The 26,950-nt window shown below is 47.4% G+C and overlaps 1 protein-coding gene across 3 annotated transcripts in view; it reads left to right on the top strand.

Moving 5' to 3' along the window:
* The window catches only part of GLB1L2 (galactosidase beta 1 like 2), a 779,452-nt gene that overhangs the window by 199,020 nt on the left and 553,482 nt on the right, over positions 1 to 26,950 (top strand). For all 3 annotated transcript variants that reach the window (XM_069614109.1, XM_069614108.1, XM_069614110.1), the window contains one exon: positions 25,180 to 25,248. In XM_069614109.1, coding sequence (XP_069470210.1) covers positions 25,180 to 25,248 — 69 coding nt within the window. The remainder of the gene's footprint in view (positions 1 to 25,179; positions 25,249 to 26,950) is intronic.

The raw sequence follows: 26,950 nt of genomic DNA, 5'->3' as shown, positions 1-26,950 counted from the left end.
CTCTTTGTAAGTACCTTCCTACTCGAGCTCTTCGCTCACCTCCAACTCCCTTAGGGTCACTCGCTTCTCCAAGCAACGAGTTGGTGGTAGATCTCTTTCTTTGGCTGGGGTCTCTCGCTGGAAACGCCTCCCTGCCTCTCTGAAACTTGAGGAGAACCATCACCGGTTCCAGAAGCACCTGAAGACCTTCCTCTTTGCTTCTGCCTTCTCTCTTTTCGGCTCCCCTGCTGATTTCCTGTCTCATACTGCACTGGTCACCTGGCTACCCTCCGATTTCGGGCCCAGGTCTCTGCCCGCCTAGTTGCACACCTGCACTGCCTCCCAGCACCCCTTGCACTTTGGTCTGTATCTGTAACCCTAGAGTCCTCCTACCTGCACTTGTGGACACCTGGTGGCCGCATTTCTTGTTATTCTTTTGATCCCATGTACAGCACTGCCCCCCGTTTCCCCTGGCATGTTTCCCCTCCCTCCACCCCTGCACTTGCACAATCTCAATGTCACTTGGCCTACTAAGATCATTGTCTCTGTCCTCCCTCTGTTCCCCCTTCCTTGCCTTGTCTCGCCTTGAAACACTTGTGTATAGGTGCGTTACAAATGCCTATCATATCGTATTATGTTCCTCCCACATATTTCGCATTGCCCCTAATTTCCTACCCCGCAATAGAATTTCTGTGCATTACACCTTGCGTTCCTTCATCGTCTAATACTGTCTTGGACATGCTAATGCCGATTATCCTGTGGGTTGAAGGTGAAAAAACAGAACTGAATAACGGGCGCAGTGCGTGCTATTTATACCTTCGATGCTTGCTGCAGAGCCTAGCTGGACATGCTGCGTGCTAGCTGGGTATCGCTTCTGGAGCTGCTGTAGGGTCCTCTGGATTTGGTAGCACCCTCTGTTCTTGCTTCCCTCTTGGAGGTTCTGGCCTTCCTTCACTGGCAGAAGATTTAAGGCACACTGTACCTTCAGCCAGGTCCCAATGATGAGTTCTTCCTTCTGCTTCTAGTGAAGCCTTCAGATGATCTACCAAAAGAGGGGCTCAGCCATCTTTTGAAGCCAAATGGGCCACAGTGATTGGTGTAGGCTAAGCCTACCTTAATGAACCAATCCTGGTTCCCTACCAACAATCTCCTGTATGCGTGAGGTCATAACCAGAGTGCTTTGCAACTAAAAGGCAAAGGGGTGAAAACATGCAATACTAAGTTCCACCCATCTTCCTGTCTGTGGATCAAAGGGTTCCTCTGGTTAATCAAGCTCTCTGTGGTTCCTGATTAAAGTGGCAGGTCTCCCTTGAAGCTGCAGCGAGACCAGACTTTCTGGCTCCGCCAAACCACATTCCCGTACCTTCTGAATGGGGTTCCCCTGCAGAGATGACTAATGTAAACCTGCAGTACCAGACATGACATTTCACTGTCAATCGACACTGAGGGCGGGATCTGGCTTCAGGTTGACACAGGTCATATGAAATGGTGTTGGGGTTTCCTCTATCCTTTGTTAGCCTCTGCAGCCAGGCCCTATTTGGGCCTGTTTGAATTACTCTGATTAGCATGTGAATTGCTGCCACAGCTACACGGCCCAACAAAAGGACATGGCAGATCCATGGAGCCTTTGTTAGTTAATTAGGCTTGCCATGGCAGGGCCAGGGTTTGGCCCCTGGGGATGTAATGTGTGATCCACCTGTTATATCCCAACTAAATATGACGGGGGACTGTGCCTGTCGGCTGTGTCCACCCAGAGTACACAGGTCTATGCATATGTCATCCGGTGAGCATAGGAAAATGCGTGCAGATTACCCCCACACATTTCCCAAGGTTGATCTGCCATCATTCAATTTAATTTAAAATTTCAAAAAAGCCCAGGCGAGCGCACACCTACCGTGCAATTGGTCGAATTCCTCACACTGGGCAGGATCCCCTCCTCTTCCTCACAGCATGGCATGGGATCCTGTTGCATGGGACTGTCGCTTTAAACCCACTATCACTTGTGTACCTTTAAGACACAAGATGTTGGACCCACAGAAATCACAAACTAACAATGAATTGGAGTTTCCCAGCCTTGGGGTCCGGCATGACACCGCCCCTGTAAACCCAGTAACCTGCTAACAAGTTGCCAGTTCCATGTAGGTGTTTATATAGCACACACATTGCAGGAAAGCAAAGCAATGCAGCACTGTACAAAAAAGGGAGTGGACCATAGTGGGTGCAGAGGGGTTGCCTTGTCGGTCTATGGTACTTATGGTTACATGTGATTTTATCAAATGATAAAACAAAGAATTAATTTTGAACAAACAAAAAACATCTGAAAAAATGTGTTATCGAGGTATTTTGTGGGGGTTCCCCCTTCCCTCCATCTCTAATCCCCCATCCCTTTAAAAATACTTTTTCCCAACCCCTAAAACTACTATTCCCATTCCCAACCACATATATATAGTTTTCTAAAATTCGTTTTCTTTTGTAGATGTTTTGGGTTCGTTTAAAAATGCATTCTTTGTTTTCTGTTCGATAACATCACTGCATACCGATACTTATTTGTCGGTGAAGTGTTCCTCAAAGAACCAGGTCTTCAGATTCTTCCTTTATCACATAAGGAGGGAAGCCATGCTAATGTTAGCGGGAAGGTTGATCCAGAGTGTGGGACCATTGCCGGAAAATGCTTGTTTTCTGGAGTGTCCTTATTGAAGTTCTTGGATGCCTGGCTGGTTGTATCTTGGCTCCTGGTGTTAGGTTGCCCTCCTAAGATGGTTTTCTTTTCAGCTATGTATTTTGGCATCTTGGACATGAGAGCTTTGTAGGTGATGCAGGCTGTCGCAAAGGTGATCCCAGCCTGGAGGGGTAACCAGTGTAGTTCCATGAAAGTGGAAGAGATGTGGTTGAATTTCTTCCGCCATACAATGAGGCATGCCACAACTTCCTTGACATTTCTCTGGGGGGAGGTAGGCAGGGTAGTGTTTGGGACACCCGCCAGGAAGTTGTGGCCCCCCTCCAGATGTGAGAGCACCAGGTCCAGGATGACAGATCTGATGTCTGGGGTGGGGATGAAGGGTGTGATTTGGTGCAGGAGTGACCTGGTAACATGCTGTTTGTGTTTTCTGTAGATGTATGATTTTAAGAATAGGTCATAATCGATGGTGATGCCAATGGAATTTGCACCAAGGGCGAGTTGTGGGGAGAGACCACTGAGATCTATCCGTGTCAGCAAGAGTTGAAGTTCGGTGCATTAGGCGGCACCTCTGGGGAGAATGAACTCTGTTTTGGTAGCTTTGAGTTTCAGGCAGGCACATGACGTACAGGCTTCAATGATGGCGATTCAGTGTTTCAGGTGGTGAATGCCATCTAGGCAGTTGACCTTCGGGTATAGCTGTGTCATCCGCATGTGGGTGGATTTTGGAGTTGCGTTCTCTGTGGCTCTGAGAGAATTAGGTGGCACATGGGAGGTTTCTGTGTGATTGCATTGCGTTTGGTGTCTGTCTGTTTCATTTGCTATATTTTGACTGTAAATGCTGCCAGATATACATTTTTATCTAGGAGAGTTCTCGTGCGTGTCTGTGTGTGAGTAGAGTGTGCCCGCCTTATGTAGAGTGTTTGATTTTAGGTTGCATGCCAGTGAATTAGAGAGCACTAAGTATCCTGTAGGCATGTGTTCCTGGTGGTGAAAGCATTTGTATATGATGTGAGTAAGCATATGGTTTGGTTTTGTGTGCTTTTTTGCAGTGTGTGTACATGGAGTACAGGCAGTGTCGGGTAGGTGTTTTACTTGGAGGTATCTCACAAGCCTTAAAGGAGATTTTCTCTCATTCGTGCTATACTGAAGACTTTTAAAATGTACTCAGTAACCATATTTCTGCTCATTTGAACATTCAAGTGTTGACATCTTTCTAATGGTAGGTTCATGAACAATGTTTGAGTTCTTTAAACTCATTTACAAATAACATTTTTTTTAAATCCAATAATGTTCAGTTCATGAACATTTTCTCAGTATTAGCTCACCCCTATGCTAGGGTTCCCCCAGAAGTCGCTGGGGTGGAGAGCACACAGAGTGTTTCTGTTCCCACAGTTGTACAAACTTAGACCCATCCTGATTGCAGCAAAGGGCTTCAGTATACATGGTGCAGTGTATCAAGTCACTGCATAGCTTTGCATATATGGCAAATTGGTGCCCCCTTATGGCTGAGTCACTCTCACCCCACATTGCCTGACTTCATTAGATCCCCAACCCCTTCGCTTATTGGCCAGGCGTACCACCTCCCTCCCCTCTGATTATGCATCCAACCTTAATCTCCCTCCCGCCAGAACCGCTGCCAACCGCCAGGCAATGTCCCCAGCCATCCGCCTCCCCATAGCCGGATCCACACTCTGGCTGGTGCAAGAGGAAGACCAGCCTTCCAGCTACCCTCCCCGACCACCTGTGTGATGGATCACTGCAAGTCAAGCCTCACTTTAGTTACATATAAATCCACCCTCCATCCCATGCCCATCTGTGTTCATGATGTAACTGGCTCCCTTTTCCCATGGTTTTTTTTTTATAAACAATTTTTATTTGTTTTTCCAGCAACCAATCCACAAAAAAAACCAACAGTGCGTGACATATAACTTCAGGCATCATTTACAGTATCGCAAGCCTTACGCCACAACATCCAACCCAGTTTTAGCATCCTCGTGCACCCTCTCAACTCTGGTTTTGGCAGCAATATCCCTTCTTTCAGAAAGAACAGAGCACATTCAGACCTCAACAATCTGGACTCCGATGTTGAGTCTTCTGTCAACCACTTAGCCACATATTGCAATTGGCTGGCCAGATAGTAAACCTCAAAGTTGGGCAATTGTATACCCCCTTTGTCATACATATTCTGCAGTTTCCACAGGGCTATTCTGTTCCTGGTACCATGCCATATGAACCCTCTACATATGCTCTGGAGTTTAACAAAGAATCGCTTGGGTATCATGTATGGAATATTCCCCAAAAGATGTAACAACCTCGGCAATACTACCATCTTCAGAAGTGCCACCCTCCCTACCATGGACAGAGGGAGCTTAGCCCAGAATCTCATGCTATTCTCATCCATTCCCACGGCCTTCTCTGTATTGTGTTTATATTCAGCCTCCACCGTGTGATAGATATCAATCCCCAGGTATCTGAAGGTTCTGATCTCCCAGGGTATTCACAATACTGGTAAATGCACTTGCGAAATCCCCTTGTATCTCCCCAAGGGGAATATACATGACTTCTTGAGCTTAACTGTGAGGCCAGAGAGCAACACAAATCGCTCCATCATCTCTAAGATATATTGCAGGTTTTCCTCTGGATACTTCAAGTATAACAGCATAACCACGGCGTACAGTGTTATTAGATGTGGCCCTCCTTTTGTGTTGATTCCTACCTCCTTGTATTGCTGTCTCAGATATATCGCTAAGGGTTCTAGTGCGAGGATAAACAGCATCGGGGACCAAGGGCTACCTTGTCTGGTGCCCCTACTGAGTTGCCACCTCTCTGAAATGATTGCTCCCATCTTGACTCTGGCTAGTGGCATACTGTACAGTAGTTTCACCCACCACAGGTACCCTGGCCCTATGCCATATTCCTTTAGGGCTGCCATCAGCCAGGGCCATTTGAAGGCCTTCACTGTATCCAATGAGACAATTGCAACTTCCTGTGAGTCCCCTTCTGTCTGTTCTATGACTTGGTAGAGCCTTCTGAGATTGTCGGATATGCTCCTGTGCGGCACATATCCAGTCTGGTCAGGATGTACGAGTTTGTTGATAATCTGTCTCAATCTGTTTGCCAGCACAGTCGTGAGAATCTCGCTGTCCTGGCTCAGCATGGATAGCGGTCTCTATGACTCGCAGTCCGTGCTCGGCTTGTTAGGTTTAAGAAGCGGAATAATAGTTGCCTCTCTCAGGGATTCTGGCAATGACCCTATTTCCAACGCTTCGTTCAACATTGCCAGTAGCGGGGGGAGTACTTCCAACTTGTACGTTTTGTAGAACTTGAAGGCGAGCGTCCCCAGATAGCACGACCCTTCCCGCAATGAGAGGCAAGAATGGACTCTCCCACGAATGGGAATAAGGCTAGGACCAAGTGCGGGTGAGCTTAAGGGAAGCTTTATCTAAGTCAAAAGAGGGCATGCAAAGAACTCTGCAAACTCCGAGAGCGCTCTGTCTGACAATCGCAAAGACAGGCGTTTACATTTACAAAAAGTGTCATAGACACCTACACACTATAGGGGGCACATGTACATGGGGATTGGGTGGCGTCGACTAACTATATGTGCAGCTGTGATACGTCGCTCTGTGGTTGGCGGACACCACCGGGTGCCAACGTGGGGTGGGCAAGTCAGCTGGGCTCATTCGGGAGGCGCTGTCCGGTCAGGCATGGTCAGTGTCATTGATGGACGTCTTTCTTGGCTTTCTGCCCTAAGGGCCAGGCACACCCCATTCATTCAATGCTGTAATGTCAGTTGCCCTGTAAATCCTACAATAGGTTATTCTACAGGTTAATACAACACAGGAGGAATGCGCATTAGGTGGGGTACTGTGGCGATACATCATTACAGGGTTGCTATTATCCTGTTGACTAGGTATCATAGGCCACGGGGTCGGGTCTCAGGGCACCGGATAACCTGTCCGAGCTTTGGGTCTTGTTAGAAGTCATGACGGATGCTTTTACACAATGTTGGTGCAATATTAGGTGTCTTCTTTTACAAGCTTGATTAATTTGGGGTGACCTGGTGGTTCGTGGGACCTATGAGGGGGCACCTCTGGCCTCTGGTTATGGCCGGATTTTGCTGCTGGGCTGTAAATAATTAAGGTGGCTGTTTGCGGCCATGTTAGCTGCGAGGGAATCATGAATGCCTGAAGCAGCTCCAGCCGAATTGGGGGAGGTGAGGCGGTGTAGCTCGGGCCTTTGCTTTCTCTGGCAGGCTTCAATGGGAAGGGAGGGGAGGTGGCCTTGGATATGCCCACAATGATAGTCTTCTCGCAAGCTGCAAATTGTATTGAAAACGAAGGGATTCGTATAATGTAAAATGGCTAAAGGGTTACACGTCTATAGTCTTTACATCAGTACACAGTCTTTTTAGAACATGTTAACTATATCAACAGTTCTATTAGTCTCTACAGGGTAAGTATTTGCGAGATTAACAGCGCTAGCATCATATTGTAAACATGATACGTGAGGTAGCATTAGGGTTGGTGGAGCACGCAGGAGCAACAGACCAATACGGTTGACAGCAGTAATACACGTTAAACTCGTACATTCACATTTGATGGCATTCTATGTATCTCATTAAACCATTTACAAGAGCTTACAATACTGTCACGCTTGTGTTCCTTTGCACTCTAGCAGCATCAGGGTAGTCATGGCATAAGGACTCGGTATCACTCCTTTTACATTACCCCTGGAGAAGCACATAGTAGGAGACCAGGGGCCTTGAGTGTGTGCGCATACTGAGGGGGTTTGAGTATCGTGACCATGTGGTCACACAATGACACATTCTGCAGTTAGTACAGTGTTTGTAGATTTTTGCCACGGGGGTCGTGCAGAAGGGATACCATTGAAATGTAATATATACATACATGTATGAGCAGTTTCTTGGTGTGGGGTTTAAGGCTTTTGTTTCATCGCAAACAGTTTACAGTTATTTTCCAAGCCAGCCCGGCTGCCCGGGTCACGCTGAGGATAATGATGCACTGCGGAAGGTGAAAGATACAGTGTTTGCTCTAACACTAGCTCATGTCCGACTGCTCGTGGGAATGGGCTTTCAGCAGATCTGCCAGGGAGCGGAGGCAACAGGGTAGGCGAGGACTCTCTGAAGGTGGGGGCCGTGCTGCAGCGCACGAGGAGTCATATCTTAAAATGGCGTTCTGGTTTTCAAAATGGTTTCCAGGGCCTAGCCTAATACAGTATGTTTGGTCAATGTGTCGGCCAGTGGGCCACCCACCACCTGGGCCCTGGTGGCAGGGGGTCCCCTGACGAGCCATAGACATCCCAAGGAGGGGACTGCAGGGGAGGGGGTCTCTTGACCTGTCCTCCCATACATTTCCCCCCTTTCGTTACTTAATTAATGAATACTTTAAGTTCCCCAACCCCTCACACTCCCTTTCATCGGCCACTGCCTCATCCCATGCCGGGGGTGCCGTTTATGGGAATCCAGGCCCTGCACACCCCCCTCAGGCTTTCTCCCCTTCTAGCATATTTGTCTGGGGTACAAGTCAAGTATATACAATCCCTATTCCCTTCCAAGTCTACCCACACCACCGTATACCATTCAAGTTCTCGCGGTTCTCTGATTGTTGTGTACCATAATCTGTCTACTATATCCCCATTGCGGTATACTATTGGTACTGTGCCTGCACAACATCGAAGGCCCATCTGGCACACACAAGAAATCAGAAGTAAAAACACTACTGTGGGCATTAGTAGTTTAACAGTCATTCCCAGCCATGATGGGACCCAGGAGAAGAGATTGTCGAACCACGTGCTTGCTTCTGCCCCACCTTCCATTATCATTCTTTCTCCTAGGTTGTGCACTGCTGCGATCACGTGGGACAATGTACCATTATCTGCGTCTTCAGAAGGTACGAAAGTGCAGCATGCACTTCCAATTTTTCGGCAAACACCTCCGTCCATTGCTGTTAATAGGTCTAGGACATACCTATTTTGCATTGTCAATAGCCGCAGGGCTCTCAGCTCTACCTTGATCACGTTGAAACCTTCTTCAGTATCGTTTGCTAACTGGATCAGCTCCCAGCGTGTTATTTGGAGCCACTTAGCATTTGCCCGTGCCTGGATGCTTGGAATGAGCGAGGCAAAGAAAGTCTCTGCAGAGCATAACAATCAATATCTGTCTGGTATCTGTGCCAATAGCTCTGAAGATGCCTTGGATATGTAGTTGATGATCGCCTGTTTCGGGACAGCATTTCTTCTTTGTTGCCAGAGGACAAAACATACATCTGCGGTTCTTCTGTTGGTTGGGCCTCGTTTTTGCGGGGGGCATCTTGCCCTTTCCTGCCCCCACCGATGTGGCTCTCTGGCATCACCGTTAGTGCTGAATGTAGTGTGGCCAATGAGCAACTGCCGCTCCATGATTGTGGGAGATGCAAGTATGCCTGGCGGCCACACACCCAGTAGGTGTCCATGAGTGCTGCTGTCCCCTTCCTCATGTCTGGGATGGTGAGAGTCCTGTTGCAGTCTTTGTTTATTCCCATTGCTGTTTTTCCTTCCCCCTGGAAGCATAGTTCGTATGTTATTTCTTTCTGCAGTTTGAACGGTTTTTCAATGGCAGTCACCCATGTTAGCTTTGCGATGTGCTCCTTCCAGATGGGTGTACACGTTCTTTCGATCCACTGCAGCTTTTCAGGTGACACTCCCCACAGCGCCTCCGCTTTGCATGTAACTTCTTCATCTTTCCATCTGTTGTCTGTGAATAATGTCCCCTTTATTACAAAAAATGGTTATTTCAGACATATTACGCCTTCCATTTTCGGGTAGCATGTTTTTTCGTTCTGCAGCATGCTAAAAGTTATTTCGTGTGCCTGAAAGGTGTTCTTAATTCTGCACAGCGTAAAATGAAGGAGACATTGGGCATTTATCAGACGCAATTCTTTTGGTAGCAACACCTTGGGTGTTCCTGAGGCATGGGGGATAAGGGAACAGACATAACAACTCACATTTGTTGTTTGTTTGGCAGTTGCGCTCATGTCTGCATACCATTTATTAGTCTGGTGGGGGTGTCTTGGATATTCCATTTGATCTAAACCCAGACCATGATACTCGTAATACTTCCTACTTCCCACCTCCCTTTTCCTTCTATTATTTCTAAGATATCTCGCAGCTTCATGGGCAATGTGTGATCTATACCCCCCTTTTCCCACATCCCCTCATTCCATTCATCATATAGCAATGCAAACGTTTCTTCCATCTTTTTGTTCTCTTCTGTTATTCTATGATGTAATGTACTGGCTGCTGTAGGGGTGGTTACTTGTGTGGGCGGGGTGGTGGGGGTATCGTAAAGCCATGATATGACAGAAGGGTTGCGGTCATTTAGCTGTGGGCATTGTAGTTAGAGACATTTGGCAGGGGACTTATGCTAACATTCATTTCAGCACTGTTTTTCTTGGAGCGGTTGATTGTTTTGGGCGGTTTTGTGTTATACCCCCACACAAACTGGTATCCGTTCCATACGAAAAAATCACCTTCTTTTGCCCTCTCAGTTGTTATATTTTCATTTGCAATATTACTTCTGTTCCCCCCTCCCACCTCATTCATCTCGACAGAGATGAATGCTATGAACAATATGTGCTTATGCCAAACAGTATCACAAAAAATAATACGATACACACAGACAATCCACATTTATACGAATATCTACAACTTTCTACTATACCATTTCTATATCTCGAGATTCTATTGCTCTCCGTTGCGGGCTGTCCGTTTGTTGCCATGGCTGTTCCTATTTAAAACATAAAAGTGCATTAAGTATATACATGTAAACATTTTCTTTTTGTACTGTAGGCACCATACAATTATAGTGCGAGATAGAGGGAGAGAGAGGGGATGGGTGCAGATAGAACGAGAGAGAGAGAGAAAGAGAGAGAGAGAGAGACATATTTTCGTTCATATTTGATAACTTTTTCCATTTTTCATTTCAACCATTAATGTTATTCATTTATCTTTTTCTCGTACCTGTAATTCAATTTCTTTGTTAACATATTAATATACTTGATACACTTCTATTTAGCTGCACCTTTTTCATTCAATGTTTCATTTGTTATCGTTTGCTGTTGTCTGTGCCTCCTCATTTACTTCCTCCTGAACATTATTGTAGGCCCTCCGTACGTCTGTTAAATGTATCCAGTACCTCAGCCCTTGAACCTTGACTGCTGTGGGAGTACAAAAAACTACCTCATATGGGCCATGGAATCTTGGGGCACCCAATATGCGCACAAAACTTCTAACATAAATAAAATCCCCTGGCATCAATTGTCCTTGGGGGCTCTGTTCCACAAATGACACAGCTTGGTTTCCCTCTTCTCTTGTAAATGGCGGTGACAGTTGTCTTGAGATTGCACGCACTGCCCTAGTCAGTTTTTTCAGATAATCAGTAAACTCATCTCCTAATATTGTGGCACTTCTATGTGCATCTGAGTGTCTACGCAGCGGGGAATGTGCTGTGTGTATTCGTCTCCCCGTCACAATCTCGTGCGGGGACAAGTGGTGGTCCTTACTTGGCTGGTTTCTCAGTTCGAATGGTGCTAGGGGCAAACAATACACCCAGTTTTTCTTGAGTGAGAGGCATAGTTTGGACAATCTTCCTTTTAATAGGCCGTTGATCTTCTCGACAACGCCATTACTTTGAGGGTGATAAATCGAGCAAAGCTTGTGTTTGATCCCCAATAATGCAGTAACTTCCTTGAACAGTTCGTTCACAAAATGAGTGCCGTTGTTTGAGCGAATCACGTTGCAAATTCCCCAGCGCGGGAATACTTCTCTCACTAGGAACTTTGCGGAGCACTTAGCATCAGGATGTGCACATGGACCAGCCTCAACCCACCTCGAGAATGGAGATACAACCTTTCCCCCATATCTGCGTAATCAATATGTAGTTCCCGGAAGGGCCCTGTGGGTTTTGGAATTGTCCTTCTGGGTGTCCGTAAAGTCATCCCAGAATTGTATATCTGACACGTTGTGCACTCCATTGCTAATCTTGATATATGTTCCTGGAGCCCTAGCACAAGCCAATCTTCCTGTATCTCTGCTGCTATGTGTTGTTTGGTATTGTGTGCTGGGAAGTGTAATTGCTGGAACGCTATCTCCATCAACTTAATGGGCATCACCACTTTACCTGTGTTGTTCTGGCGCCATAGTAAATCTGTTGCCGATTAGCTGCAACCCCTTCTTTCCCACAATGCTTTTTCCTCTTTACTTGCTCCTTCCTGTAACTCTAGTATGTGTGATATGGGCATGGCATTGTACCCTTCTGGTAGTTCCTCACTCGCTTGCTGCTGCAATATGTACTCACCTGCAGCCTCCTTTTTGAAATATGACGCCTCCTTGGCGGCGGCGTCCGCTGCCGCGTTTCCCAAAGACACAATATCTGTATTGGACGTATGTGCTTGGCATTTGACGATTGCCACCATTGTAGGTTCTTTTAGTGCCTCAATTAATTCCTATATCAACTCCGCATGTTGTACTGGTGTCCCATCCGCCCTGCGAAACCCTCTCCGTCCCCACCGGGCTAGATCACTGTGTACCGTTGTAGTCATGTATGCTGAGTCCGTGTATATTGTGACTGTGCATCCCTTGGCTGCACGTAATGCTTCAATTAGGGCAACAAGTTCTGCTGCTTGTGCGGAAAAGTGTGATGGTAGGCGATATTGTACTAACACTTCGTACTCACCTTCTTCTAATCTCACTACCACCATTCTTACATGTTTCTCACCTGTATCCATGTCAATTGATGCAGATCCATCTACAAAGTACACTTCTCCTTCTGTTAGGGCATTTTCACTTACCACCGGGCCCTCACCCTCTTTTCCTGTGTATGTTGCACAATCGTGCTTTTGCATGTCTTCTACTGTGCATGGCTCTGTGATGAATGTCGCTGGATTTACTGTTCTACACCTCACTATGTGGATGTTAGCGCTGGATAATATTATCTCATATGCTGTTGCTTGCTGTGTTGATAGTGTACTTTTAGATCTTTCCAGTATTGCGAAAAGGGAGTGTTCCACATATAAAGTAACGGAGCACCCCATTACTATAGTGGCACTTTTTTCAATGGCGAACGTGGCGGCAGCGAGGGACTGCTCGCACGCGAAGTGTCCTTGCATAACTGCGTCGAGTGTGCCACTGTAGTAAGCCAATGGCTTGTGTCCCATGGATGTCTTTTGTGTCAGAACAGCTGTCATTAGTGTTCCCTTGCAGTGAGAAAACAGGTAAAATGTGCGCTCATAGTCCGGGTTGGCGAGTACTGGAGCGCTTGAAATTAGCTCTTTCAGTGACACAAATGAGTCACTCATCTCTTTTGACCATTTTATTTCTTTATTCTCCCGCTGGGCCTCTTTGAGTGCTAGTAGTAAGGGTCTCGTGTACTCTGCGTAGTCAAGTATCCATGCCCTGCAATAATTGCACATTCCTAAAAACTTCTGCATTTTTTTTACTGTTTTTGGCTCTTTCACTGCTGTGATTGCTTCTACTCTGTCAGGTATTATCTTTTTGCCATGTTTTGATATCAGCTGTCCCAGGTATAATACTTCTGGTTGGCAGTATTGTAGTGTCCCCCTGTCCACTTTGTGCCCCTTGTGGGCTAGCAGTGTTAGGAGTGTAACTGAGTCTTTCCTGCACTCTTCCTCATGCTTTGCGCATATGAGCAAGTCATCTACGTACTGAATGATTGTACTCTCAGCTGTCAAGTTTCCCAAGTCTTCGTGGAGGATACGATTGAATATACTGGGGCTCTCACAGTAACCCTGTGGTAACCTGCAATGCTCATATCTTTTCCCCCCCTTGTGTAAATGCTGTCAAATATCTACTCTCTTCTGCCAGGGGAATGGAGAAGAATGCGTTTTTCAAATCAACTACTGTGAAATCTGATGCGTTTTTTGGGATACTGCAAAGTATTGATGCAGGGTTCGGGACTAGGGGAAACTCTTTTTGTATGACGTCATTTAGTGGGCGTAGGTCCTGGATCATCCTCCATGCCCCTCCCTTTGCTTTTTTGATCGGGTAAATGCAAGTATTACATGGGGAATTTGAGGGTATTATTATTCCCTGGGCCAATAAGGCACTTATCGTTTCTTTTATCCCTTCCTCAGCTTCACGGGACAATGGGTACTGTTTGACTCGAGGCAGGATTGCTCCTGGTTTTAGTTTTATCGTGACTGGGGTAACTCCGTGCAACAACCCTACATCATGGGGGCCTGTAGTCCACAAGTTACTTGGCACCAGTTTCATGTCGTCATCAAAAAAGGAAGGTGGTGCTCCCACTACAGCCATTAACTGTACAGGCACTTGTCTCGTTTGTATCAAGATATCACATGGTATAGCTATTTCCATTATTATTTCTCAGTCACTCTCTGAGTCAGAAAAGAGATCCTCATCTGATAGATCACGTAAGGCAATGTCAGCATTGATGCACAACACAGTGCGCCATTCACACCCATCTATGTCCATACCAATCACTGCAATTCTTTTGGCTGATATCTGCACCGCATGCAAATCTAAAGATATCACTGACCCCGGTGTAATGTCGGTGCGTACTATTGGGCGGAAGATGAATTCTGTTGGTACCCTCCATTCTAACCGTTTTAACTCAGGTACTACTCGGGCTAGAGTTTTCAACCCTTCAATGAACACACTTTCGTCTACCTGCATGCCACGTATCTCTGGTGCTGTTGCTCGCGCATGTACCACTAGCATTACACGCAGCGGGCATATTCCTGGGGTGGAGCAAACTATCCCTCTTTCTGTGAAGGATATAGTCATATTGAGCTTGCTGAGGAGGTCCCTTCCGAGCAAGTTTATTGGGGAATGTTCGTAATACAGTAGGGGCATTCTCACTGTTTTACCCCCCACTGTCACATCCAAATCTTCTGTGTAAGGAACTTCAATGACAGCCCTAGAGAACCCCTGCGTCTCTAACCTACGGTTAGAAAGCGGAAACCGACCCTCACGTATGCATGATTTTTCGGCTCCCGAATCCACCATAAATATGAACTGCTTGTCTCCTATCTGTGCCCCCACTAATGTTAATGTTAAAGGACATTTGTACCGCGCACTATCACCACCGGAGTGGTCCCCTGGCGCTCTGGTGGGAGCGCCGCAACTGCTGCAGCGACCTTCACCAGTTTCGTTTGTACTAACTTGGCTTCGTCTGCCAATCTTTTTTGTGCTATTTCTTTTTCTCGTTCCTTTATTCGTTTGCAGTGGTGAACTATTATACTCTGTATTTCGGGCCACCCCTTCGCCTTGATCCCTGCAATTTTATCAAGTGCTTTCTGTACCTCTTTAGGCAGGCCTCTCTTTATTATAAAATAAAATAATGATGTTGACTGCTACCAGGGCGTGCCCGTTTCCGCTCTCCACATCTCCTGTACCCGGAAAATGTAATCTATAGCATCCTCCCCCTCATTCATTGTGCATTGCATAACCGACTGTAAGTCTGGTGTATTTGGAAATGTTTCTCTTAATGCGCCCCATACTCGTGCTCGCACTGTGCTAAATGAGGCACCATCGTAGCGGTCACAATCTAATGTCACCCCCGCAAAACCCGCTTTTATCCACACTCTGCTTGGTCCCCAACCGCTGATACTAGCAGGCTTTTTACATCCCCTACCGCCAGTGGGACCCCCGCTGTGTGGTTCTCGAATGCATATATCCACTTACTTGCCCCTCCGGACAGTGATGGTAACAATTTTAACAGATTGGCCTTATCCATTTGAGCCCAGGGTATGTAGTTTGGTCTCCCTCCTCCCCTGTGTATCGATGGGAGTTGTAACTTCCCCTTTGTCGCTTTGCTTGTACTCACCTTCGTTCCCTTCTTTCCTAGTGGAGCCATTCTCCCCAGCCTATTTCTCAGTCGCCCTGTCCATTCCTCATCCATTGTTCTCCCCAGATGTGCACTGTCCATTCTCCCACTCTCTCCTCCCATTGCCACACTTAATCTCCCTCCTTCTTCTTCATCGTCCTCCACATCACACCACAGTTCCTCTCTTCTTCCTGTGACCAACATCTCATCATCTGCATGTTCACTTGCCCCGTCTATTTCTATTATTCGCGTGGGCTCCTCTTGTATTCTAAACAATATTTCCCCCTTCTTCCACCCCTCCTCAATCGTCCTGTCGTTGGTTTGTGTCCTTGGTGTTTGCTCTGACCGGGCAGCATTAGTCCACTTTGCTCACAGGTGTTTTTAATTCTAGATAATTCCTCTCTTGCTAATGAGAGCCTTGAATCTAAATCCTCTGTTAACTTCTCTATGTCTACTGTGGGTGTACTTATCTGTCCACGCTGTCTATGGCTCTCATACGGCGGGGGTGCAGTTGGGCCATGTGTTGTTGTAGCTTGAGTTGGGGGCACGTATGTGGGGTCACTATACCCTTCTGCGGGCACTGGTTTATTAAGTATAGGGTACAACCGTGTCACTTCACCTGGCTTTTCTTCCTCAGTCATTTCTTTATCGCCTTTGGGTATCAGTAATGGGTTATCTGTGGTGGACGGCAAATTGGTCGTCGGCTCTATCTTTTTGATAGGAGGCACCTCTTCAAACAATCACCAGAGATCTAATATCTCCCTCCTGTTGTGGAACTGTTTCCCCTTATATTTCATAAAGATGCAGGTAGCCACCATGTCTAGAACATTTTTATCAAACGATCCTCCTTCGGGCCATATTTGGGGCAGCCCTTCTCCCTTTAACTCTGTGACCCACTGATCGTGGTACTTTCTAATGCGTTCAGCATATCCAGGTAAACTCTTACAGATATGGGCCAGGGGTGTCTCTGTCCCCATTGTATGCGGTTGGCTTGTATAACAATATATATATATATATATCTATATATATATCTATATCTAAAACTTTGTACTTTTCTGACACCTGGGCAATAAGGGAGTGTGTGCTTGTGTAGTCTATACTAAAAATTACTTACAGGGCACATACAAGAGCAAACCACCTTCTGCACACTACCAGTATTTCCAGTACAAATATTCAAAAAGAAAGAACTTAATTCATTAGGCTTACCACCTTATAATGTCTGTAGGTCACACTTACCATGACCACACCATGATCATGCACATTTTACAATTCACAAAAATCATCATAAAATGGCTTTCTTTCAACACATATAATGCATATACAATGATAGTCGATACCCTATTGGAAGTTAACCTTTAATCTCTTTCTTCCCTCCCTTGTTTCACCTAGTCTTTCTTTATTTGGTATGAGGTCCCCCTTTTTTTTCATGTGAATCTCTTTTTGTCTTTACTAAGTATTTGACCTATTTTCATTTATAGACCCAGAAAGAATGAAAGAAGAGCATTTACTATTATATTCACTGTGTCTCCTTTTACTACCAGACACCTTTATCTTATTCTCCACTTGTTCATATATTCCCAGTACTAGTTAAGATAGCACTATGCAGTGCTGCCTTCTACCCCCTTGCAGAGCTAGGTGCCCGTCTCTTTATCTCTTTTCACCTTTTGATCCTAATGGCCATATGCAAAGAAAAAGAAAATAAATGATAGTATTGATTCTAGTGATCCCGAACGTGTCCCCTTTTAAATGACCTCGTTTTTTTTGTTTTTTTTTTAAATCCTGCTCCCTTACCCTACTGCCCTTATCCCTTATGATCACTCGCACTTAATACTCACGTGCCCGTCTTGAACCGAGAGTCTCCGAACTGGGTTCGTCCAGGCGGCGCTGTCACACGCTCAACGGCCAGCCCCAGCTCCGGCGAGCGGTACTCAAAGGGGATTTTTTGAAATGGGATCCCTTACCCTTTCTCTAATACGTGCGCACTTCTAAGCGTACCAGTCGCCGTAGGCGGGTAGCTTTCCGGAGCAGGCGTACCGTGCGTCTCCCCTTTCGACCGGAGATTTTCGTGCCAGAGGGGACGGAAGGGATGTACAAGGAGATGTAATCACGCAATCGGGGTCACCACTGAAGGCGAGTGTCCCCAGATAGCACAGCCCTCCCCGCAATGAGAGGCAAAAGAATGGACTCTCCCACGAAATGGAATAAGGCTAGGACCAAGTGCGGGTGAGCTTAAGGGAAGCTTTATCTAAGTCAAAATAGGGCATGCAAAAAACTCTGCAAACTCCAAGAGCGATTTGTCTGACAATCGCAAAGACAGGCGTTTATATTTACAAAAAGTGTCATGGGCACCTACACACTATAGGGGCACATGTACATGGGGATTGGGTGGCGTCGACTAACTATATGTGCAGCTGTGATACGTCGCTCCGTGGTTGGTGGACACCGCCGGGTGCCAACGTGGGGAGGCGCTGTCCGGTCAGGCGTGGTCAGTGTCATTGATGGACGTCTTTCTTGGCTTTCTGCCCTAAGGGCCAGGCACACCCCATTCATTCAATGCTGCAATGTCAGTTGCCCTGTAAATCCTACAATTGGTTATTCTACAGGTTAATACAACACAGGAGGAATGCGCATTAGGTGGGGTACTGTGGCGATACATCATTACAGGGTTGCTGTTATCCTGTTGGCTAGGTATCATAGGCCGCGGGGTCAGGTCTCAGGGCACAGGATAAGCTGTCCGAGCTTTTACACAATGTTGGTGCAATATTAGGTGTCTTCTTTTGCAAGCGTCATTAATTTGGGGTGACCTGGTGGGTCGTGGGACCTATGAGGGGGCACCTCTGGCCTCTGGTTATGGCCGGATTTTGCTGCTGGGCTGTAAATAATTCAGGTGGCTGTTTGTGGCCATGTGAGCTGCGGGGAATCATGAATGCCTGAAGCGGCTCCAGCCGAATTGGGGGAGGTGAGGTGGTGTAGCTCGGGCCTTTGCGATCTCTGGCAGGCTTCAATGGGAAGGGAGGGGAGGTGGCCTTGGATATGCCCGCAAAGATAGTCTTCTCGCAAGCTGCAAATTGCATTGAAAACGAAGGGATTCGCATAATGTAAAATGGCTAAAGGGTTACACGTCTATAGTCTTTACATCAGTACACAGTCATTTCAGAACACGTTAACTATATCAACATTTCTATTAGTCTCTACAGGGTAAGTATTTGCGAGATTAACAGCGCTAGCATCATATTGTAAACACAATACGTGAGGTAGCATTAGGGTTTGTGGAGCACGCAGGAGAAACAGACCAATACGGTTGACAGCAGTAATACACGTTAAACTCGTACATTCACATTTGATGGCATTCTATGTATCTCATTAAACAATTTACAAGAGCTTACAATACTGTCACGCTTGTGTTCTTTTGCACTCTAGCAGCATCAGGGTAGTCATGGCATAAGGACTCGGTATCACTCCTTTTACATTAGCCCTGGAGAAGCACATAGTAGGAGACCAGGGGCCCTGAGTGTGTGCGCATACTGAGGGGGTTTGAGTATCGTGACCATGTGGTCACACAATGACACATTCTGCAGTTAGTACAGTGTTTGTAGATTTTTGCCACAGGGGTCGTGCAGAAGGGATACCATTGAAATGTAATATATATATACATGTATGAGCAGTTTCTTGGTGTGGGGTTTAAGGCTTTTGTTTCATCGCGAACAGTTTACAGTTATTTTCCAAGCCAGCCCCGCTGCCCGGGTCACGCTGAGGATAATGATGCACTGCGGAAGGTGAAAGATACAGTGTTTGCTCTAACACTAGCTCATGTCCGACTGCTCATGGGAACGGGCTTTCAGCAGATCTGCCAGGGAGCGGAGGCAACAGGGTAGGCGAGGACTCTCTGAAGGTGGGGGCCGTGCTGCAGCGCACGAGGAGTCATATCTTAAAATGGCGTTCTGGTTTTCAAAATGGTTTCCAGGGCCTAGCCTAATACAGTACGTTTGGTCAATGTGTCGGCCAGTGGTCCACCCACCACCTGGGCCCTGGTGGCAGGGGGTCCCCTGAAGAGCCATAGACATCTCAAGGAGGGGACTGCAGGGGAGGGGGTCTCATTGACCTGTCCTCCCATACAAACTCACTGGTGAGTCTGTCCGTAGCCGGGGCCTTGCTAGCAGGTAATAGCTTAATTACTTCTTCTAGTTCCTCTAATGTGATTGGGGCCTCTAGGTTCTCCCTCTCTTCGTTACTCAGTTTAGGTAAGCCGATATCCTCTAGTGTTTCGGTCATCTCACTCCATTCTCCCCCTTCAACGTTTCCATACAGTTGTTGATAGAACTCAAGGAACCCCTTGTTCACCCCCTCTTGGGTATCATGTATCTTTCCATCCTCCCCCTTTATTGCTCTGATTGTTGATCTGGGTGTCTCATTTTTATATAGCCATGCTAGCAATCCCCCCGGCTTGTCCCCACCAGTGTGCTGCCTCTCTATGTATTTCTTGTAATTTAGGTTGCATAATCTTTCCCAGTGTCCTCCACACTCTAGCTGCAATTTGCTAATGGTTTCGACAGCCTTAATGGAGTCATCCCCCCTCTGCATAATCGCTTCCAGTTCCGCCTCTGCCTTTTGCAACTCTTGCGTTATGCCTCCTTGTAGCCCTTTAAATTTGGAAATCGCTGCTCCCCTCACCACCACCTTAAATGCCTCCCATAGTAAGCCATCTGATTCTACGCTTCCAGTGTCATTTTCAAAGCATTCTTTAATTTCCTTTCTCAGGTCTTCCCTGAACACTGTATCTTTCAATGCTTCAGCTCTTAGCCGCCACGTAGAGATCCGAGCTCTAGGAGGTGAATATTGCCATGTTAAGATCAGTGGCGAGTGGTCTGAAAGGACCCTCGCCTTGTATTCCGACCGCGCCAGTTCTCCTGTCAGCTCCGGAATGGCAAACATGTAATCTGCCATGTGTACAAGTTTTGTGGGGCCGAGTAATGAGAGTAACGTCTTTCATGTGGAGGGTGTAGCCTCCATATATCTTCCCGATGGAAGTCTCCCAGCAGGTCCCTTAAGGTTTTGGCTGCAGGGGTAGGTTTGTCTAGCTTTTTGTTTGATCTGTCTACCTTGGGATCCAGCATACAATTGAAGTCCCCTCCCCATATCACCGCCCCCCCCCCCAAGGTACGGACTAACTTTACTATATAAGGTCTTAAAATAGGCCACATTGTCTTGGTTCGGGGCATATGTATTAATGACACACAGCTCTCTATTTTCTATCAATCCCTGTATCACCACCATCCTCCCATCTGATTTCACAGCGGACTGTAATAGTTGAAACGGGACATGTGGTGCTTACCAGGTAATCACGCCACGGGCGTATGCAGAGTATGTTGCCCCTATGGTGGTCCCCTTCCATTTCTTTATTATCACATCCTGTTTTTCTTTTTTAAGGTGCGTCTCTTGTAGTAGGGCGATAGCTATTCTCTGCCTCTTTTGGTACATCAATATCTTATTCCTCTTTAGGTAACTATTGAGCCCCCTGACATTCCAGGTTGCTATCTTGAGGTCTCCCATCTCTCATCCATACCCCATCCCGCCTCTGTCCTCCCTTGTCTTCCGCCCATTGCGCAGGAGCACGTGGATGTAAGCTTGTTCCCTGTCCCCAACTTCCCCTCCTGCCCCTACACACCCAGCAAAACTCCCCGTACCCGCCTTCCCCATCCACAACTGTTGTTTTCCCCTTCCCTCCCTCCAACTTCCCTTAACTGTTGCCCAGCTCCATCCCTGGATCTCAGGCGACCCCGCATCTAGCCCCTTTCTCTGTACTACCGGTACTCGGTACTCAGCAGGGGGATACCGCCCTTGTGGTATCCTAACAAAACTACCTTTGGTGGGATGTTAGCATGTCTCCTGGTACTGTGCCTCCTGCATTACGCTACCAACCTGTTGCCGTATAGGAACCCATAGACTAACATGTTGAGTTCCTATGCATTCTACTTTAATCAAGTCCCAATGTCTCTATGTGTGCTGTACTTATCTTTCATTTGTCTCTTTGTGCGACAATGCAGCACGGCCACGGCGCCAGGTCACTTTTCTGTTCCGCTTTCCGTCTGATCATCCGCTCCCATTGGGTAATTTTGTAAGTCCAGCCATGCAGTCACATCTTCCGGTGTCTCGAAGAACAGCACTTTATTCTTATGCAGCACCTTCATCTTTGCAGGTTACAACAGCATGTATCTGTAGCCTGCTTCCCGTAGACTACTTTTTATTGCCATATAATTCAATTGTTGCCTCTGCACCAAGAGGGTGTAGTCTGGGTATGTAGTGATGGTCGCCGACACTCTGCTTATCATTCCTCCTTTGCGGAAATGCTCCAGGACCTTCTCTCTGTCTTTGTAGTTCAAAATCTTAGCAATGATAGGCCGCGGCGGGGCCCCCGGTGGTGGCTTCCTCGTCAGAGCCCTGTGCGCTCTTTCCACTGCAAATACCTGGCTTAATGCCCCCCCCCCCCCGATATCTCTTGCAATAGCATGTTTTCGACATAGTTCGTTGAGTCTGATCCTTCTTCTCCTTCTGGAATCCCTACAATGCGCACGTTGTTCCTGCGAGCACGCCCTTCCGCTTCTTCGGCTTTATTCTCAAGATTGCGCACCTGTTGTTTGAGCACGTGGACTTCCTTTGCGTTGGTTGTGCATGTGTTCGCTTTCACTTCCTTCTCTATGATTCCTGTGTGCTCGGACGACGCTTGTACGTCTTGTCTCAACAGATTCACGTCCACGCCCACTGCATCAATCTTGGACTCCAGCGAGGTCCTCAGTTCCGAGATTGCATTGCACATCTTACTTTCCCATGACACCTTCAATTCGGCTGTGGTTTCTAGTATCTGGTAGTTGCTCCGCGCCATAGTCTCGCTTCCTCGCGTGCCTTGGCTCTTTCCACTGGCTCCGTCCGTCACCTACGGGGGCTTGACAAACACATCTATTGTGGGTTGTTTCCCTTTGGTTTTGGGAAGCTTTGACATCATCTTCGCTTGCTTGCCGGCCCTCTTGTCGGGCTGCACCCCGCTGTGGGGTTCTCCCTACTATAGGGGCCCTCCTCCTCAGTCCGGGGGTGTCCACTTCAATCTGTCCTCCCATGGCTGTTCTGGTTCCCCCCCCCCTGCTCTCCTTGTCACTGTGGTTCACTTGCCCCCAGGGTACGTGTGGGTCAAAGTGTCACCCGAGCCAGACTTGTTGTGTCAGGCTGGGAGGTGTTCTGTGTACCCCTGTAGTCCTATTATTAGTGCATTCTGAAGTGTGGGCGAGTGTCGTCACCTGCCCTATGCTTGGCACTTCCTGTTATTAAGGGCACTCCTTCTGTGATCGGGAGGGTCCACCTCAGCCCATCTTCTCTTGGAATTACTGGTGTTCTCCTCGTCCGCCTTGCCCCTGGGGGTTTATTCGCGCTTAGAGGGCCTCATACAGACTCAGATACCCCCCCCCCACCCCGTCCGGCTTGTCCTGCCAGGCTGGCGGGTTTTCTGTTATAGCCTAAGTACCACTATTAGTGTTAAATGTCACCCCTGTGCAGACCGCTGGGTCTCTCCCAGAACGTTGGATTATTTTGATGCCTGTTGCTTATGCACCCTGTTTTTAGCCAGCCCGGTATGATTTTATCCCACTCAGGCCCCTCCTCAATATTGCAGGTGGCCCTGCCTGTGTCTCCTCTCTCAATTAATGTCATGCTGACCTTGTCAGCTCCCCTTGTCACTCATTCGAGCATGTTGCTTTCCTTTCGTAACCCCTTCAGTTCGAGTGCCTGTTTGAGCGAATGTTGTCTAGTTACTTTCATTGAGATAGTGCTACCAATGCTGACATGCTTATCACATGAGCCTCTTCCTCCTTTAGGAGTGGCCTCTGGATGTGTGCTCCTTTGCCTTATTTGATGTGCTGCTCATGTGCCTTCGGGGCGCGTGAGAGCTCGTTGCCTGTTTCTTCAATCAGGCCGTGGTGCAGTGAAAGCATCGTCAACCTTCCGCTCCAGCCAGCCCCGCTCCATGCGACAATGTAACCTGGGCGACTGTATAATATTACTTGCATCATGCGTTTGTTGCCTTGCAGCGAGGGGCCATCTACTTCCCGCTTCCCTTTGTACTGCAGCAAACCAAATTAGTGCTGCTGTAGTGTTTCCTGTGTCCACAGGGTGTGCTGGTGCGGCTGTGAATGCGACTCCCAGAGATTCTTCACAGCCACGATATCATCTGGCCTCTGGGATTCCTTTTCGCCCACGTTGTCTCTCACTAGTTCATATAAGGTGCACCATATATACTGTGCACCGCATACTGTTGTGGAGGACTCTCATCTTGCTGCCTTAAAGTGGTTGTTCGCGCTGAGGCTGCAGCAAAGACACACACCCTTCACTCTTCCTTAAGTGTGCTTCCACCCTGTGGGGTCGAAGCTGACCTGTGTTGTTTTTACCCAGCTTCCATGTCCCGTTGTGCGCTCTTCAGTACTGTGGTCTCCGCTGTGCCTCAGCGTTCGGCTTGTCCGTGTCTGCTCCTCCGGCACGTCTGATTCCCCAGCCTCCACCAGCACTTATGTTTCAGGTCAGGGGTCCTTCCTTCCTCACAGCAGCTCAGGAGTCACTTGTGCTCTGTGTATACTCCCCGGCCGCTCACCACCTTTTCCGCATGCGTTTCTTGCCACAATGTATCCTTCGCTACGCAGAGCTACCTTCTGCCTCTGCCAGTCACTGGCAGATCAGCTCCTCCTGCCACACTGTAGCTGCTTCAGAAACCCATCCTCTCCTCCTGAGCTTCGGTACAGCTCTTCTTGAGATCGGGGCTCCGTTTCGGTTTGCACACACTGTCCTTTGTTCTTGGCCCAGCGCCATTTTGTTGTATTCGCCCACAACTCAAACTTCTTTTCTCCGTGTATCGTTCAGGATGCAAGTTTTCATCCATGCCTTTTCAGCGCTGGGTGCACGGCATATTCATACTGCTGTGGCTTCATTTTTGCTGTTAATTTCTTGTCCATTACACATGTTCAGCCTCCGGATCACCGTCGGATCAGTAGGAGGACCAGGATACACGTCCTTCTACATGGCCATGTAGCCACGCCCCCCCCCTTTTCCCATGATTGTGTGTAAAACTAGGCTCTTCATGGGAACATCCGTCATGTGTGCCCATTGTACACTACACCATGGCACATTCAGTCTCATTAGGAACACACTTGGCATCTTCTCCCAAGGCAAGGTGGCACTAGCAAAAGAAGGAAGTATTCCAAGACCGTGCACTCCCAAACTAGATCTGGAACAGTGTTTGATGTGTATAGCGCTATAAGGTCGGGTTGGAATAAACTGCATCTAGGCGCAGGTGGACAACAATAATCGACATGCTAAAAACAAAGACTAGAAGAAAACCAATCCTAAGCAAAAGAGAAGTTTTAAGCTTTTTCCTCTTCCCTATTTCTTTATCGTTTTTGTTCCCAAGGTCTCTATTCTCATCTCTTTTGTATAATAACTTAGTGGTTTTCTTTTGCCTAAGCTTTAATATCCTGTACATAGAAAAATGTTTGTAATTGCTGAAAACAGGAGTGGATGGATTTAGTAAACACACCTGTGACATTAACGCATTATCCCTCTGAACAGCCTACATCTTGCCAGAAGGGACACCTTCATGTGTATCTCTGTCCCTCTCTTACAGGTATGTTGCCTGGAATATGCACGAGGCTGCAAAAGGAATTTATGACTTCACTGGAAACCTGGATCTCGGGTAGGAAGGATTTCTTCAAATCTTGTGCATGTGAACTAGATGAAAAATCAGAAAAATGATGTATTTGGTGTATGAGTGGATCAGGTGCTTCCCAGTCTTTGTGGCAAGAGTAAAAAAGAGTGTTTGATGTAGTCCAAAAGCAACGCTAATATGTTCAAATCTATTTGGGATATATATTCTTTTAAATGTCTTTCTGTTTGATGTCTTGTAGCTGTTGGTTCTCTAAGGCTGAACTTTAGATAGATTCACGTATATTGCCCCTGGCTTTAATACATCTTCATTGGCCTCTTGTCCAACTCTCTAACCAGCCATCCAAATGGGATAGTATAGATTATCTCAGCCTCCCTCATGCCATCTGAGACCGTCAATCCGAATGGCACAGTATAGATTATCTCAACCTACCTCAGGCCATCTGAGACCTTCCATCTTAATGGGACAGCCTAGATTATCTCCGCCTCCCTCGTGCCATCTGAGACCGTCGATCCTAATGGGACAGCCTAGATTATCTCAGCCTCCCTCGTGCCATCTGAGACCGCCCATCCGAATGGGACAACCTAGATTATCTCAGCCTCCCTCGTGCCATCTGATATTGTCCACCCGAATGGGACAGCCTTTATTATCTCAGCCTCTCTCGTGCCATCTGAGACCGTCCATCCGAATGGGAAAGCCTAGATTATCTCAGCCTCCCTCGTGCTATCTGATATCGTCCATCCGAATGGGACAGTCTAGATTATCTCAACCTACCTCGTTCCATCTGAGACCATCCATCGGAATGGAACAGCCTAGATTATCTCAGCCTCCCTCGTGCCATCTGAGACCATCCGAATGGGACAGCCTAGAATATCTCAGCCTCCCTTGTGCCATCTGAGACTGTCAATCCGAATGGGATAGCCTAGATTATCTCAGCCTCCCTCGTGCCATCTGAGACCGTCCATCCGAATGGGACAGCCTAGATTATCTCAGCCTCCCTCGTGCCATCTGAGACCGTCCATCCGAATGGGACAGCCTAGATTATCTCAGCCTCCCTCGTGCCATCTGAGACCGTCCATCCGAATGGGACAGCCTAGAATATCTCAGCCTCCCTCGTGCCTTCTGAGACTGTCAATCCGAATGGGACAGTCTAGATTATCTCAGCCTCCCTTCTGCCATCTGAGACCATCCAATCCAAATGCGACAGTCTAGATTATCTCAGCCTCGCTCGTGCCATCTGAGATCATCCATCCGAATGGGGCAGCCTAGAATATCTCTGCCTCCTTCGTGCCATCTGAGACTGTCCATCCGAATGGGACACCCTAGAATATCTTAGCCTCCCTCATACCATCTGAGACTGTCCATCCGAATGGGACAGCCTAGAATATCTCAGCCTCCCTCGTGCAATCTGACACTCCATCCGAATGGGACAGTCTAGATTATCTCAGCCTCCCTCGTGCCATCTGAGATCATCCATCCGAATGGGACATCCTAGGTTATCTCAGCCTCCCTCGTGCCATCTGAGACCGTCCATCCGAATGGGACAGCCTAGATTATCTCCGCCTCCCTCGTGCCATCTGAGACCGTCGATCCTAATGGGACAGCCTAGATTATCTCAGACTCCCTCGTGCCATCTGAGACCGTCCATCCGAATGGGACAACCTAGATTATCTCAGCCTCCCTCGTGCCATCTGATATTGTCCACCCGAATGGGACAGCCTTTATTATCTCA

This window comes from Ambystoma mexicanum, chromosome 9 (assembly GCF_040938575.1).
Source record: "Ambystoma mexicanum isolate Mex_15411 chromosome 9, UKY_AmexF1_1, whole genome shotgun sequence".
In the NCBI taxonomy this organism is placed as follows: Eukaryota; Metazoa; Chordata; class Amphibia; order Caudata; family Ambystomatidae; genus Ambystoma; species Ambystoma mexicanum.
Note: the sequence above shows the minus strand (reverse complement) of the source record. Positions and strands in the feature narration are given on the sequence as shown.